The following is a 14,537-nucleotide window of genomic DNA, read 5'->3' as shown; positions in this document are numbered from 1 at the left end:
CTTACTGCTCAAACGACACTTTGCAAGACGTATTCTCAGTTCTCGGTTTCCCGTAATTATTGCAAAAATATACATGTTCCTAACATTGCCGAGTAATGTGCACCACTCTAACGAGCCCTATCTGGTGTGAAACAGTCACCAAAAGGGAGATACGGAGGTGTAGTCTATGCCTTGCACCATTACTTCATCTCCTGCGAGGTCCCCACCCAGTACTGCGTCGCGCAACGACCAAACACGACGCGTAGAAAAAAAGTGAGGGGATGAATGTAAAAAGCCGGCGTATTCTGCCTTTTCTTCTGCCTCTTTAGGGCAGGCTACATCTATTGGACCAAGTACCCGGTTCTCGGTTTGCCGAACGCAGTCAGCAGAAGCCTTCATTCTGTGCCACCATGTCGATAAAAATTTATCATTTATAGATCTCTTCATGTATCACGTTCAAGCCGTACTCGCAGTGTCTTGTCTGGCTGTCAGAATCCCGTGCCACCAGGGCTTCTCCATGGAGTAAAATATAAGGTTTCGAACGAGCGATATGTCCGACTGATCCTGCCACTCTGATTGAATGAATACCGACGCGCAGTTCTTGAGAAATAAGGCTGTCGCCTCGTTGATTCGTATCCCTGTTTCAGATGTCTGTTAATGATGAGTAGGGTCTGAAAAAGAAAAACAGCTTTCTTTTTATTTATTAGTCCTTACCCTGCTTGTTAAACGGGCCAACATCGGAACCTTCGCCATTTGGACGACTCGGACAGTGCTGCGGTCCTACCAAAGTTAGCACCTGGGAATCACTCACTGTTCTCAGTTAACACAATGCTTGATGCCGATTACATGTAACAGTTCTCGTTGGCATCGTTCTGAATCTCTCCCCTCGTAATCATCTTTACAATGTCTACGGAAACAGTACGGGAACTCATTCAATGCCGCTCACACAAGGAGTATTTGAGAAGCACACCGTGGTATAGAGCTGATCAATTACCTATAATGTGGGTATCGAGACGGTGTTGTGTGTCCGGATGAAATCAGTAGCGCTTGGTCCGTCCAAGTTCTTTCATCATCATATTTATTTAGACTCGAAGATATCCATCACTTCAGCGACGCATCATGTGGCACAGTACTCACGCCCTCCATACAAACCGACATTCGAGTCAGGTATCCGACACAACGTAAGCTGTACGGCAAACTCTATTATGCTATCATGGTCAGCGGGTCAATCCTGGAAATTAATACTGGATATTTCAGATTGCCAAGAGTTAACGTCAAAACAGCCGACCCTTTCGACAACAGTAGTCCCGGATGCAACGCACATTAAACGATGGTCTTTATTAAAATGTAAGGGTTTCAGCCAGTAATTTTGTCAAGTTAATTCTCAGAATAACCTTGAACTATTGCAGGCACCTGCTTTGCGCTAGAATGCATTCACCCGCGTCAGCACCGGGTACCGGCGCTCAAGGGGACACCCGGAACCAGAATACTTACTCAAACGACATAAACTGAAGAGATCTATTGAAAATTCGCGAACAAGTACATGAATGGTATGATAACCGCGCAGCTAAACCTTAAAAGGATGCAGGCGTAGACGTTGGTGTCGATAATTTCGAAAGCTCTAAACTCACTGACATAAATATTATAGTAAATAGATTACATCGTCACGCATCTTAGTACTCAAGGGCTCGATGCATCGGGATTAGATATAATCTTATCAAAGTCCTCATCGCCACTGTCACCTGTGGAAGGGATCTCATGAAGAGGCAGCAGATCCATCGCAGAGATATTAGATGCAGACTGGGCTTCGCTTTCGATCACCCGCTCTCCTGATCGTCCTGTTGTGCATAGGCCGGGAGGAAGCCTCCCGCAATCAAGTCATCAGTGATTGCTTTGACATTCTCCTCGACGTTGAAATCGAAACACGTCTCGGGCAGTGGTGGGTACAACCTACTGTTGAAGAGCAGCCATGTAGGCATGTCGATCATTGGAGGCGGAGCTATGTAGGGATCTTCCAGCCCGGTTTCAGTCTGCGGGGGCACGAGGGTCGCGTCCAAGGGCGCGTCGGGTGGAGTCGTGTCAAGCCTTTGCTGTGGCAGATTGATCAGAGGTATCGCCCCAGCCGCATGTCTGTTGATGAAGTCGTCAAAGAAAGGCGAGTCCATATACCACGGTTTCGATGGCAGAGTCGACAAGGACGCTGAAGAGGGAGAGAGAGGTCCTTCGACTTGTATAGCCGACGTGGCTTGAGCATTCACCTGGTCAGTCGGGTTCTCGGGCCGGGTGCTTGTTTGTTCAAGAGGGACAGTAGATGGCTGAGGAGACGGGTTCGGCTCCGACGGCAAAGTCGACAAAGACCTTGAAGAGGGAGGGAGAGGTGCATTGGCTTTTGCAACCACTTGAGCGTCCACCTGACTCGGGTTCCCTGGAAGGCTTGTCGGTTGAGAGACAGCAGATGGTTGAGGAGACTCCGTTTTGATTTCGAACTGGGAAGGTTTTAATAACTCAATATTAGTAGAATTTAGGCATGTCACTCACGGAAAATGGGATCGGCCAAATTCCCCGCGTGGGAGGCGGAGGGTTGAAGCTTTGCTGTGGAGCTTGGCTTGTGGAGGGTTCCTTGGGAGGTGAAGGAGCGCTGGCACTTCCACAACTACTGTTAGCTGAAACATTGACCTTGCGATGAAAATACATACGCTTCTGATGGAATGGATGCGGCCAAAGCCTTCTTCCTGGCCTCGGTTTCCGCCCTTGTAGGCCTCTGAGAAAGACAGATATCAGAGCACGGTAACAGTAAAAGGTAGAAATGACGTGCCCCACGTCGACGTTTCATAGGGAAATATGGGGACGACGGCAGAGGTACAGTCTCAATCTTTGGCTTTCTCCGTGCTGATCCTTGAGAACCTGAGGCCCTCCTTTTGTTTTTTCGACTAGCCTGGACAGATTTCGGAGGCTGAGAGGGTCCTGGCATGTCAGGCGGCACAGGTAGCATAGGTTGGACCTGCTGAGGATGAGGTTGTAGTGGTGCCGAAGTGTGATGTCGACGCAGCGGCTGCGGAGGACCGTGAACTTGGTAGGCCTGTGGGTAAGGCTGGTGTGGCATGGATGCATCGTGCATCTGCCTTGGACGAGTGTCGGGATACTGATATATAGATCCAGCGCGTTGGTGAGAGGGAACCTGCCCTTGAAATGGCGGATGGTGCTGCATTGGCAGTGCATTAGGTGGTATGTGATGAGGCTCATGCCTTTGCGATGGCGGGAAAGCTAGTCCTCCTTGGTCCGGAAAAGTCCCGGCAGGGAGAGTGTTCCCTGGTTGTTGCTGATACCGCTGAGCATCATTATATTCTGTCGGAGGAAAAGTGGTGTGGTGAGGGAGGTTTGGTAGTGATCGTGTCTGAGCAATGGCGTAGGCGGTGTACCGCGTTTGCTGTTGCGGCGCGTAGAGCTGATGATGCCGATCCGGACCCATTTCCGATTGCTGGTAGTAGGGGTGTAGGTGGGGCATGGGCTGATTCCTCATGGAATCACCGTTCACGTAGCCTACTGGTAGGTGGGGGCCGCTAGGCAGTTGGACCATTCCATGACGATAACCGGAGAGGGCACCATTGATGTTAGCATGCCCGGTGGCGGAAGCGTCTGGAGGAGGATATTGTCCTGCCATTGTAGAGATGGCAAAGACCAAAGGGACGACAATGATTGGGAGTGAAGATGCGGCAGGACGTAGGCTTTGCCTGACTTTATACCGCGACGCGACACGCGAAACGTGACTTGGAAGATACCGCTTTAGGCCGCGCTGCCTCGACCGACGCGAGTGGCGAGAGTCCCAAGTCAAGGCAAGTCAATCTAACGAATTGAGCTTGTTAGGCAAGGCAAGGACTGGTCGTCTGATCAAAACAAGTTCGCTTCAGCAGAAAAGAAAGAACGACTCACAGCAAAGATCGTTAATGCTTCGTACATCAGTCGTACCAAAGCGGGATAATCGGCATCTCTGGGGTGTTTTTTTATTTTTAAAAAACTCGCCGATTTGTAGTCGTTAGTCGTTATCCGGGAGAAAAATAGCTGAATTTCACGTAGGCACAATTAAATATTTTATGTGCCTAGAATAGTCTTGACATGAGTGCAAGAAAACATTTCCCTGAGGCGCCGCCTATCGTGATGGGCTCATTCCGAACTTTTCGTTATCCCGGTCTACGCCAACTACGAGAGAGCAATTGGCAACAACCATAAAGGAAGAGATCTGAACGAATACAGTGGCGCTAAGGTCCCGTTGAATTCAGGTCCACCTTCTTGGTGGTCAGTGTGGCCAAAGATCAGGAAAATTTGTCTTCGTTCAACAAGGGCCAGCTTTGATAAGGAAAAGCGGCACCGTCGTTCTCTCAGAATGCCAGAAAGAAGACATGTTTGCTATATCAAGTCGGCCAAGGAACGTTAACAAGCGTGAAAAAAATTCCACGACAATGGTCTGACGCTTGGCCAATTCCGACAGGATGAGTAATGGCCTCTGTGGTAGAAGTGAGATGGCCAGATGGTACTCGTGCAGCCAAAGCGACCGTGGTTATCGCAATTCCGAGGCGTAGTCTTCGAGTCCCCTGCTCTTGTCCAAACCAGACCAAGTCAAACGCTAAAGCTCTGAAGAACAATGTGTAGGAGCTTGGGCCCGGACCATAACAAAGCAGATGATAATATTGATGATGAACAAAATCGTTAGTCATGGTGCACCTTTATTAGCAGCCGTAGATAGACGAAGTGCATTGGATTCGAAGGGAGCGAAAAGCAGAAGAAAGTTGGAAGGAAGTTCCGGTCAATTACCGGCAACTTGCGCGGTCCGAACCACCGGTGTTGCGCCCACTTCGCACCTACACCCATCTCCTGATTCCTGCATACCTGAAGCCTGGAAGTTCGAGTGTATGTGGAAGAACTTGTCTATCAAAACTTCGCCCTGTACCGATGAATTCAACATGAACGGCTCGATCCCCAAATCTGGAAATCATTTAACCTTATTGCTTTCTTAGTATTATCTTGGGATACGTCTCTTCACCTTGTAAGTCGTCCTGTATATATCTTATAGATTGTGATGTAATCTCCCGTGAAAGCTCAACCAGACCAGATGGCCAAAGCTCAGTCCACAGGTTGACCTTTTTCACGCCTCCATATCCGAAGGGCTTCTTCGCGATTCGTACCATTCCTTTTCATTGCGCTCCTACTAATGCTTCGTTCTATTCTTTACAAGTTCTCGGCCCTCGCTTCCAGAGCTAGCTATGACATTGTAACTATTGATGGCCACGGTGGACTTCGATAGTCATCTCAAAATATAGTCGATACCAATAGCGTTTCGAAAGGTGTACATAGCTGAGCCATTGGAAGCTTAAATAGATTTATGCTATTTTTATTTAAAGGTGCGGTGGCTCTTGTCTACTCCACCAATAGCAGAAACCTTGACATTCGCGCAGCTTTCTGATGAGTGTATTCTGTTGACGCGCCTTTTTGAGTCCGAGCAGGTACTATTCAGACAACATGTAGGTAACAGTGCTTAAGATCCCATTGGCTTCCATAATCTATAAGGGTCCTACACCTGAGGAAATCTCCGGTAGAATCACTAGCCACTGACCTGGGGCATGGGTCACGATCTCATATACGATTGGTACATAAAATTGACGATGGGCTCGAGAGATTCAATAACTGGGTCATATGTCTTCAATCTCTAGGCACTGTCTGCTTCCTATGTCATTGGACCTAGTTCAATACCGCGGCGTACTTCGATCGCGTCACCTCAAGATGTAATCGATGCCGATAACACTTCTAGTCAGAGCTCAGGTTTACCCAGCTGACCTTTCGAAAGTTGTAGCGGACTGAAATCCTTCAGTACGTCTATGCGCTGCTTCTATCGCAGTAGTTAGTCGGACAATATCTACTAATCGTGCTACGTTTTTGTATGGTCTAGCTAGCATCTTGAGCCTCATCCCACGACACGAGTCATAACTCTGATAACACTACACCGTGGAATCCTCTTTACCAGACAATCCAACTTGGGGACTTAAGTCCGGAGGACAAATCAGATATGTTATCAATGTTTAAACCTGCCCTAAATCGAGCACGTGCTGCGGACGCGAAACTGTAGATAAAGCTTGAGCTTTAGCCTCAGGGTTCAACTGAACCCCCAATCTCTCCTACTAGTACAACCAGATACCAGCGTCGACAATGGTCAATGACAGGAAGAAAGTATGGCTCGACGTCGATCCAGTGAGTTCCTGTCCCCCCATCAAATTCACCGCCGTAACCACGATTACTCAATTACCCCTGAAAGGGTCACGATGATGCAACTGCCATCCTCCTCGCCCTTCACAGTCCTCAAATTGAATTACTAGGGATCTCTACGGTACGTGTTCGGATAATCATCGTTCGAGGTAGATGCTGATAATTCAATTTTCAGACTCACGGAAATGCCCCTAGTGATCTGACCGCTATCAACGCTGCAAGGTGTTTGTTGGCATTCGGCGCGAAGCCTGATATTCGTGTGTACCCGGGTGCGCCCAAGCCCCTTCTGAAGCCGGTACAGCATGATGCAGAGATCCACGGCCCCGATGGCTTGGGAGGTGTCGTAGGATTAGCATCCGGGACCGACTCTGCCGTCTTATCCTTGATCGCTAAGAATCCTGATGGCTCTGTCGTTCGGGCCCTCGAGGGTATGTCCCAAGCCATCAAGAAGGTGTGGATCGAAGGGTCCGGCTTGGAGAAAGTCACCATCATCTCGAGCGGTCCCATGACCAACATCGCGAACTTCATCTCGGTGTATCACGACCTGTTAGATGCCGTTGAGGAATTCGTGTTCATGGGTGGAGGTGTCGGTCTCGGAAATCGCGCGGCTATTGCTGGTAAGCATGATTTTTTGATCATTATACAACGGTGTTTCTAACGGGTGGGATAGAATACAACGTCATGTGCGATCGTAAGTGTCTTTCAACTCGACGCGTCTGTTTTATCTGACATTTTTAATTTGTGTAGCTCATGCGGCTCAGATCGTTCTGAACGCGCCCGTCCGGACAGTCATGATCCCTATCAACGTCACCCACACGGCCATCGCCACCAATGATATTATGACCAAGCTCTTGTCGCCTGCGGCTACCATAGGGTCAGACTCGCCGTTGCCTAAGCCTGAGACAAACCTCCGGTACACCCTTTCGACTCTTATTGGATATTTTGCGGAGTCGTACAAGTCGACGTTCGGCTTTATGGACGGACCCCCGATGCACGATGCTCTGACGATTGCGTACGCCGCCCATCCCGAGCTCTTCACTGCAACTCGATTCCGAGTTGATGTCGAGCTCACGGGCACCCATTCTAGTGGACAGACCGTTGTCGATACGTGGAAATACCAAAAGACCGATGATTCATGGGGCGCCACCGGGAAAAATTGTTTGGTCGTTGAGACAGTCAACGTGAGTGGTTTAAAAGTTCCCCAAAACCAGAGTACTGACAACATTTCTTGCATAGGTGGATGGATTTTTCAACATGTTCTTGGACTGTGTTGCTCGGTGCGACAAGGTCTCGCCGTTGAATCGACAAGCTTGAAGATATTAACGTGAATGATGCACATAAGGGAAAGTAAGGACATGTACTACTACTTCATGGTGTTCAATTGAAAGTGCTGCACGATCTGACCGAACTAAGCGAACGCTGTCGAGGCGAGAATTTGAAATAGAGTATGGGGTGATGTCATTGATGAGTAAGCATATGACGATCTCATCGACTCAGCTCCCGGGAAGCTCCCGCCAACGTTTGTCCGGCAAAAGCCCTGTTTTTCGGACTCAAATATGCAATGATCAGAGTCTAAAATATGCTGCTGCCTAAGCTCGCTAGTTTAGATAAGAACAATAATGATAATATTTGACACAAATACAATTAAGAGGATGAGAAAGTCACTAATACATCAGGAAAAACTGAAATACTACATACCTGACTGCCATTTGTCTATATCATATTGATGATCGGTCCCTGTAGCAATCTGTAGTTCAAGGTCAAGTCTCCATAGCCAAACAGGATATATGCAAAGCCAAGGGCACACCTCCACAGATATATGAATGGGAGCATTATGAAAGGTATTCAAGGTGACATAAAAATATATTCTTATAATAAAAACACCTGTTAAGCCTGCTAGAGTCCAGATATAATAGCTGTTAACTTTGTATGTTCATGGTTATAACAAGTGCAGGAGAGAATGATATCCACAGTTCTCAAATAATTATCAAATAAACATGTCTTTCTGGCTCCTTAATTATTATCACCTGGCATCTTTTGTCAGCAGCTTCATATTAGACATCTGTCTCCCATCATCTTATCACTCCTGACACTGCTGATTTTCCAGATGCTGTCCTGTATCCATGCTCATTGTTGAAGACAGTGACAAAGTTAGATGGATGTTTTACTTCATATATTTGGTCTATGCTTTCATCATAAAAGCAGATTCTAAGAGTAGAGAGCATTTTTGTAGGCCTCTGCTGTTACAATTTTCTATTCCTTTTGCTGCTACAACCTCTATTTATGCTTAGTCAGGGCACTAGAACAAGCACTTAGGACTATGGGACAAGGCTTAGTCATCACAACTGGCCAAGTCTGTCATTGTCTTTCAATGCAACAGCATTGCCTAACAACACACAGCTGACCTTTTATGTATGGTAATGATGCTCCAGAACAATGAGCATAAAAACAGAGAAACATACAATAAGTAGGTAGTATTATTAGCAAACCTCATTTTGTATTTAAAGGAGCTTGCTCTCACTGGTGAAAACCCAGCTTTGAGCTAAAGTTTATATATCCTCATTCTACTCTCATGCTAATCACACAACACCTTGAAGCACAGGGAATCAACAAACAACATATAAAGTAGACTCTAACAGAAGGCTCAAATGTGAAGCCATGTTGGTTTATCACATGTTAGTTGATTATGTGTGGCTTGAGTCTAACAATTAGCTCAAAGCTATCACCTTCCCTTTTTCAAGCCCAATTGTGCTGAGAAACTGAATGCCTCCAACAACAACTGCAGATCTCAATCATGACTTTTTTGAACTGATAGCTTCTATCATTGGAACACTACTAGGTTTTCTAGCCATCATTACCCTTTGCCACAGATGACAATCAGTAACTGCTTGGATAGTCAGGCATTATCAGGCATTTCAACAAGTCCATACTATACTCTGAAATATAACCCTAAATCTCTCTTTTCATAATATCCCTGCCTCTATCAGAGTGTCCTTCCAGCTGTAAGAGTGATCTGTATTAGAAACTAAGAATAGCAACCTGACTCCAGAGAGCCTTCAGAAAGAAGAAGGACCCTGATACTCTTCTTGATGACTCAGCAGAGACTACAACTCTGCTTTTATAGGATTCTGAAACCTTTGGATAATGAACATCATCCAGAACCTCAAGAAGGTCTCCAGTAATATCCCTCCAGTCCCCACCTCCAGCCCTTCTGTCTCTTCGATCACCCCAGGAATTGGAAATCATGCTCAAAATTCTCTTGATATTGCTCAGATAGCTTCGAGACCCTGGATGACCTCCAACTCCCCTTACAGCTCTCTCTACATCATCTCTGAGCCAAGCCCATCTATCAGCAGGCTAGAGCTTAATGACCTCTATAGACGAACTATCCATCAGGATTTTATGAATGTAGAGCTCACTATCACTGTGACAGAGGACTCTTATAACAACCTTCATATTAGAAGCTAGCCAGAAGATGGGATGGCCAGTGTCAGAGGAAGGATTGTGTGAGACAGAATCATATGGCAAGTCTTCCCAGATTAAGACTTTATAGTCCTTTTTGACTATAACAATACAGTACAGCAGCAACAGCAGAATCAGGCCCACCAAGCAGAGATACAGCAAGCTCAAGAAAAGCTCGCTGACTATATTTAAGCAGAGACACAGCAAGAATATAAAGAAGCAGAGTATGACAGATAAGGGCAGCAGCAACAATAATAAAAAGAGGCTGAGAGGTTGGAATCAGCCTCTCTCAGCTGATACAGGCTTCGAACTGACTCCTTAAGATCTTCTTTCAGAGAATCTAACTCAGAATCTGACCCATGGGCTGGACCAGAAAGTGCTATCACCAGAAGTGAGGCTATTAGAAGAGGTTGAACTGCAGAAGAAAATTGCTTCCCCTCCCTCTAGTATCCTGCCAGAACAGACACTATCTCCTTCGATACCAACTCTGTTCTTAGAGCCTATAGGCTTCAAGTACCAGACAATGCCCACATCTCCAACTAAGCTCTCTGCTGGTTCTTGGAGAGTCAAGTCACTCATCAGTTCCTTGATTCAGGATTCCAATGAAACTTTGGCCTTTATAGCTAGGAACTGAAGAGAACAAGAGTGTGCAGTGGAACACATTATAACAGACTCAAAGACATCCCCATTTGAACAGCAACCCTTGGACCTGACCTGAGCACTGCCAGGCCCAGCACCAGAGTCAACAATGAACTCTTTGGTGACACTCAGACCAGCCATACCATTCATCTATGATCTGCTTGTCAGTTCTCTCCTCAAGGCAGAGGACAGCAGAGATGAGAGTGACAAAAAGGATAGTGAAGAGCCCTTTAAACTTGAACAATTCATGGAATACACTGGCAAAGAAACTGATAAAGAAGTACTAAAAGAAGAAATCAAGAGGGAGAGAAGAAAAGAGTATCAAGGACTATATGAGCAATAAATGCTCTTCTTATAGAGGGATGCCCACTGGAGGGTTATATTCTTAGGACAAAAATATAAGTATGCAGATGATACTGAAAAACCAGACATTCTACAATATGCTGCAACCAAGTATGCCTAGGAAGAATATGGCCGATGGCATCCAGAGGATCTGCTTCAGCTGATTCTCTCATACCAAACACAGCCAAAACTAATACTGCAATTCCCCCCCATTACATCAAAACAGGCTATATACATAACACTGTCCATCTAAAGTTGGGCTGAAACAATGAATCTGTCAATTTGAAGTGTGGCAACTTGATTCACTAGAATCTGATCTCAGCCAAATCCTTTGACACTATGGCATAAAGGATTCTGAAACTCCTGGACTAGCAAGAGAAGCTGACTTCTTGGCAGGCAACCACTCTCCAATCAGGCAGAAATGAGTGGCACAGAAAAAGAACCAATGTGAGATGACCCTGAGGCTATTTGCCTTAGGTTTACTATATAAGATGGAGTAATTATCTAAAAGGATATTACCCCAAAAGGAAGTCCAGTTACTGATGACCACTCTCTTCATTCATTCTCTGGGCCCTCACATGAGTGGAGTCGACCTCCATTCTCAGAGTGGTCCAACTCAATAGGTGCACTACCTGAGAATGCCACTGTGTTACAATGCCAATCTGACCTACTTTGAAAGCCTTGGATGATATTGACTGATTTCTGGTTGATTGCAAACAGTACTTTGAAGTGTATATTGGATATCTTGGCTCAGACATGAACAAGGTTGTATTCATCACCTCCTATCTTGAGGAGAAGGCTAAGACTTGGTGGATCCTAATCTCTTTGAACTTCTGATCATCAACTCAGGAGCATTATCAGTATCTCTCATGGCCAATATTTAAACAGATGTTAAATGACAAATCCATCAATCTAGTGATATAAGAAGTTCACAAGCAAAAAATCAAGAAGTGCAAGATGGGAGATAAAGCAGCTACAGACTATTTCGATGAGCTGGAATACCTCACAAAGCTTGCTGAAATTTGAGATGATATAACAAACAATGGATGAATGGTTGAGGCCCTTAAGAGAAGAGTCTCTCTCTCATACATTATGATGATCTCCACAATTGGTGTCAAGGTATTGATGCCAGTCAGATATGATGAATAGAAAGAATGAATCATTAAAATATATAGGGAACAACAAAGACAGAAAGCAGAATCATCGACATTATAAGACTACACTAAGAAGCCAATACCACCAATCTCAAATAAGTCAGAGCAAACTGCTGGGAAATCATCAGGACTCTCAATGGTCTCCATCTACAGGATGCAGAAGACCAGGACTGGCATGACATATATCAGATCTGAAAAACCAATAGACATTGATTGGATAAAGAAGAAGAGCAAATGCTTCAACTGCAGACAGAAAGGCCATATAGCCAAGGACTGCCTGAAGAAAAAGTGGACTCGAGAAGATATATGAGCTCAGATCACTGAATTACAAGAAGAAGAAGAGAGACTTGACATAGAGATGAAAGTGGAGGAGATAAAAGAGAGGGCTGATCAGTGAGCAATTCCACTGTACCAGCTAAAGACATTTATAGTATGCAATTACCAGCTGCTAGTCAGACTGATAAAATCTCTATAGTTACCTCTATGCCTACTACATCAGAGCATTTGAATATACCCTAAGACTTTAACTCACACACCAAAAAATCACAAAAGAAAACTCAAGCACCCTCAGACCGAACAGAGGCAGAGAGCTTCAATACTTGGCTCAAACCATTTAACACTGAATGGACCTGGAGAGCAATTAAGAACACTAAAGACAAAGTAATGGCAAAGGCCATATTAAAAAATTGGATCTATCATATCCAGGCTAAAGAAGTAATTGACAAAATGGTAAAAGGGATGAAGAAGTCCAAATGGTGCCAAGCCCTGAAATGGCTTGATGAACTTCAAGGACCATAAAAGTTCATTCATTGGTCCAAAACAACTGAGCGAGACCTGCTTATGAAAGCACAAATCAAGACCTTTATGACTTGATCCATTCATGCAGTAACAGCACTTATCGACAGTGGGTGCACAGAGAGTTTCATAAACTGAGCTTTCATCAGCAAGCATAAACTTCCAACTCAGACCACTGTAGCCTTGATCTCAGTCTACAATACTGATGGAACTAAGAACCAAGTCAGTTCAATTACTGAGTTTGTAGAGCTTAGGCTCATGATTGGCAATCATTCTGAATAAATTGACTTAGTAGTCACAGATCTTGAAACTAAGGAGATCTTCCTCAATCATGACTGGCTCATATGTTATAACTCACTGATTAACTGAAAGATCAGATAAATCACATCTGTAAGATGCCGGTGTTGGAAAATCCCCTTTGAACTGCCCGATAATGATCTGGAGGACTGATGGGATGAGGAGATGAAAGACAGAGAAACTATTCTTGCTGTTGATCTACAATATGAACTATGCATTCATGCAATCCACCATGCCAATAACCTCATCACTAAAGCCAATGAGAAGAGGGAGGAGAGGATCTTTGAAGAAATAGTACCTGAATGGGCATGAGACTTCAAGGACCTATTTGAGAAAGAAAGCTTTGACAAACTACTGGAGCTAAAACTATGAGATTATATGATTGAACTAATCCTAAATGTGAGCGCTAACCTAGACTGCAAAACATACTCACTGAGAAACAACAAGCAGCAAGAGCTTGATAAGTTTCTAGATGAGAACTTGTCAAGCAGACACATTAGACTCTTAAAATCTCCTATGGCATCACTATTTTTCTTTGTCAAAAAGAAAGACAGCAAGCTTTGACTGGTCCAAGACTATTGAAAGCTTAACAAGATGACAACCAAGAACTAATATCTACTTCCATTAATCTCAGAGTTAATGGACAAACTCTGAAGTGCCAAATATTACACCAAACTTGATGTCCAGTGGGGATATAACAATATTTGAATCAAAGAAGGCAACGAATGGAAAGCAGCATTCCAAATAAACTAGAGACTATTTGAACCAACAGTCATGTTTTTTAGACTCACTAACTCTCTGGCAACATTCCAATGAATGATGAACAACATATTCAAGGATCTCACCATCACTAGAAAAGTCACCATCTACCTCAATGATATTTTAATCATGTTAAGAACCAAAGAAGAGTATAGAAAACTGGTATGATAGGTACTAGCCCTTATGAGGAAACATAAATTGTTTTTCAAAGTTAAAAAATATGAATTCAAGATACTTGAAACTGAGTACCTCAGAGTCATTATAAGTGAGAGAAGTATTCAGATAGACTCCATCAAAGTAGCAAGAGTAACTGAATGGCTGGAACCAATCAAAAAGAAGGAGTTACAATCATTTCTTGGATTCACTAACTTCTACCAATGATTTATCCAAGACTACAGCAAGATTGTCTAGCCTATGACACAACTAACCAGCAATGCCCCTTGGGTGTGAGGTCTCTCTCAACAAACAGCTTTCAATGACCTGAAAAGACAGTTAGCCAAAGACATTGTACTTGCCATCCCCATACAGGAAGAGAAGTTTAGAGTCAAAGCTGACTCAAGCAAGAGAGCAATCAGGGCCATCCTATCTCAGGAACAGGATAAGAAGTGGTGCCTTGTCATATTCCTATCCAAGACACTCACAATCATCAAGTGAAATTATGAGATCTATGATAAGGAACTCCTTGCCATTATGCTCACCCTGAAAGAATGATGACATTATCTCATTGGGGTAATGGAGGTCTTTGAAATCTGGACTGATCATCAAAACTTACAATACTTTCAACAACTGCAGAAACTGAACCACCAGCAAGCCAGATGGGTTATGGAGCTCAGCTAATATTAGTACATGCTCTAT

General features: G+C 44.6%; 4 protein-coding genes across 4 annotated transcripts; 3 read left to right on the top strand and 1 right to left on the bottom strand.

The window, feature by feature from the left end:
• Positions 1 to 28: 28 nt before the first annotated feature.
• BT62DRAFT_1074749 (uncharacterized protein) lies at positions 29 to 1,306 on the top strand (the record flags this gene model as incomplete). The annotated part of the gene is made up of 6 exons (XM_043179043.1): positions 29 to 252; positions 309 to 360; positions 578 to 632; positions 687 to 767; positions 835 to 897; positions 1,110 to 1,306. The coding sequence occupies exons 1-6, from the start codon at positions 167 to 169 to the stop codon at positions 1,304 to 1,306; spliced, it is 534 nt and encodes a 177-aa protein (XP_043041761.1). The 5' UTR covers positions 29 to 166.
• A 261-nt stretch (positions 1,307 to 1,567) lies between these two features.
• Positions 1,568 to 2,229, top strand: BT62DRAFT_762237 (uncharacterized protein). Its single transcript, XM_043182184.1, has 2 exons — positions 1,568 to 1,575; positions 1,628 to 2,229. The coding sequence occupies exon 2, from the start codon at positions 1,773 to 1,775 to the stop codon at positions 2,181 to 2,183; it is 411 nt and encodes a 136-aa protein (XP_043041760.1). The 5' UTR covers positions 1,568 to 1,575; positions 1,628 to 1,772; the 3' UTR covers positions 2,184 to 2,229.
• Positions 2,230 to 2,336: 107 nt separating this feature from the next.
• Positions 2,337 to 3,935, bottom strand: BT62DRAFT_762215 (uncharacterized protein). The gene is made up of 4 exons (XM_043182183.1): positions 3,910 to 3,935; positions 2,795 to 3,855; positions 2,676 to 2,740; positions 2,337 to 2,623 (listed from the first exon to the last, which is right to left on the bottom strand). Exons 2-4 carry the CDS (start codon positions 3,638 to 3,640, stop codon positions 2,491 to 2,493), a joined length of 1,044 nt encoding a protein of 347 aa, XP_043041759.1. The 5' UTR covers positions 3,641 to 3,855; positions 3,910 to 3,935; the 3' UTR covers positions 2,337 to 2,490.
• A 2,198-nt stretch (positions 3,936 to 6,133) lies between these two features.
• Positions 6,134 to 7,588, top strand: BT62DRAFT_930347 (Inosine/uridine-preferring nucleoside hydrolase). Its single transcript, XM_043185910.1, has 6 exons — positions 6,134 to 6,219; positions 6,284 to 6,355; positions 6,410 to 6,851; positions 6,905 to 6,925; positions 6,982 to 7,415; positions 7,471 to 7,588. The coding sequence occupies exons 1-6, from the start codon at positions 6,178 to 6,180 to the stop codon at positions 7,546 to 7,548; spliced, it is 1,089 nt and encodes a 362-aa protein (XP_043041758.1). The 5' UTR covers positions 6,134 to 6,177; the 3' UTR covers positions 7,549 to 7,588.
• Positions 7,589 to 14,537: the final 6,949 nt, after the last annotated feature.

The sequence above is a fragment of the Guyanagaster necrorhizus genome, assembly GCF_019112545.1.
Source record: "Guyanagaster necrorhizus MCA 3950 unplaced genomic scaffold BT62scaffold_8, whole genome shotgun sequence".
Taxonomy (NCBI): Eukaryota; Fungi; Basidiomycota; class Agaricomycetes; order Agaricales; family Physalacriaceae; genus Guyanagaster; species Guyanagaster necrorhizus.
This window is presented reverse-complemented; position numbering and strand designations above follow the sequence as displayed.